The 1,967-nt window shown below is 37.1% G+C and overlaps 1 protein-coding gene across 1 annotated transcript in view; it reads left to right on the top strand.

The window, feature by feature from the left end:
* The window catches only part of pold1 (polymerase (DNA directed), delta 1, catalytic subunit), a 16,700-nt gene that overhangs the window by 3,628 nt on the left and 11,105 nt on the right, over positions 1 to 1,967 (top strand). Inside the window, exons 10-13 of the mRNA XM_014023229.1 lie at positions 275 to 379; positions 534 to 674; positions 816 to 926; positions 1,064 to 1,255. Of these exons, the coding sequence (XP_013878683.1) occupies positions 275 to 379; positions 534 to 674; positions 816 to 926; positions 1,064 to 1,255 (549 nt within the window). The remainder of the gene's footprint in view (positions 1 to 274; positions 380 to 533; positions 675 to 815; positions 927 to 1,063; positions 1,256 to 1,967) is intronic.

The following is a 1,967-nucleotide window of genomic DNA, read 5'->3' on the forward strand; positions in this document are numbered from 1 at the left end:
GTGTTTCCATTGCAGTTTTGCGAAATACATCAATTTCGATACGGCCGAAAAACCACCTCTTCCTAGCGGAAAAAATATTTTGTCGAAAAATGTAATTTTTTTTTAAATTGACATGTTTCCATTGAGCAAATTTATTTTCGAAATTCTAATTTGCGCATTTTCATTATCAATGGAAACGCAGCTAGAGAGAAAGATGTATAATAATTAGTTTGATTTCTTTAGGTCATTCATTTACAGATGTTACTCTGTTCTTTTTTTTTTTTTGGGTGAGCAGAGTTGGGCAGAGTTTTTGAGGACGGTTGACCCGGACATTATCACTGGATACAACATCCAGAACTTTGACTTCCCCTACTTGCTCAACAGGGCAGCTGCTTTAAAGGTTTGAGCAACATTTCACTACTGTTTTGTCACAATACTAACTTCTAAAAAATATTAAATAAAGTACCCAAAACAATATTGCTTTATGCCTGGAAAAATAATTTTCTTTTTCTTTCTTTTTCTTTACTTATTGCTAAATGTTCACTAATTTTCAGGTGAACTATTTTCCTTACTTGGGTCGAATGTGGGGCGTCAAGTCAGTTTTGCGAGAGTCGAGTTTCCAGAGTAAACAGATGGGTCGCAGAGAGAACAAGACCATCAACATGGAGGGCCGAGTTCAGTTTGATCTGCTGCAGGTCAGCTCTGACTATAATAAACTCCACAGTTCTCTCTGATGTGGTTTTTTATGATATTTTATCTTTAACAATGTTTGTAGGAAAGCCTAAAAATGCTACAAGCAAATCCTGATTTGTATTTCTTTGTTGTTTTTGCCGCAGGTTCTCCTAAGGGATTACAAATTGCGCTCCTACACACTTAATGCTGTAAGTTTCCATTTCCTGCAAGAACAGAAAGAGGATGTGCAACACTCCATCATCACTGACCTGCAGGTAAAACTTAATATATTCATTTAAGTGCTTTTTTTAGATTTGATTGCAGAAGTCAGAATAATGCAAATATTTTAACAGTTCCTGTTTTCTGTTTTTTGCCCTCATCCATCCTCACCACTTGTTTTCCTCCATGCCAGAATGGTAACGAACAAACGCGGCGTCGACTGGCCGTCTACTGCCTGAAAGATGCTTATCTCCCTCTGCGGTTGCTTCAGAAACTAATGTGTGTGATCAACTACATGGAGATGGCCAGAGTGACAGGAGTTCCTCTCACCTACTTGCTGTCAAGAGGACAGCAGATCAAAGTGGTCTCCCAGCTGCTGCGGCAGGTATGACAGAAACTGAAGGATAGATAAATTTACTAGTAATGGTTTTTGTTAGGGAAATGGTCTGGGTTAGACATAAATACAGTTACAAAAATGAATGGAAGTCAATACAATGTCCTCAGTTTGATGCAAGAACAAGGATGTGTGTTTGTGTGTGTGTGTGAGCTCATGCAGAAATCTTGTCAGGGTTTTCATGTTAGCTTCATGGTAAATGTTTTTATAGCAATCAATGTAATGAAAATGAAGCCAGACTTTGGTGAAAAGTTTTCTTCTTGAATTAACAGGTGGAGTTAATCTGCTGTGTGACGTACTACTGTGGCTTTCATAATCAGCTGTTAAACACAGAATACCTGACAAATTAAACAAAAATACTTGTTTTTGTTGTATTACTAATATTAGTAATATAACCTATTGGTAATATAACCTACATATTATAGGTTTCTGTGGCAGTTTCCCCCTGCACCCGTCTATGATATTAAAGAGTAACTTACCCCAAAATTAACTTTTTTAGCTGATAAACTGTCTAGAATGTGTCTAAAATGTTATATAGTACTGTTTCTGTGCTAATTTTGATGTTTTTGTGTGTATTTGTTCAAATCTGTAATATTTGGTCTAAAAACATCTTTTTGCTGCGCATATGGGTAGAGCAGTGGCACTGCAGGCTAATTTGTATATTGGTTAACGGCTCTCCTCTGTGACGTGTGTAGGGGTAACC

Source organism: Austrofundulus limnaeus, unplaced genomic scaffold (genome assembly GCF_001266775.1).
Source record: "Austrofundulus limnaeus strain Quisiro unplaced genomic scaffold, Austrofundulus_limnaeus-1.0 Scaffold361, whole genome shotgun sequence".
In the NCBI taxonomy this organism is placed as follows: Eukaryota; Metazoa; Chordata; class Actinopteri; order Cyprinodontiformes; family Rivulidae; genus Austrofundulus; species Austrofundulus limnaeus.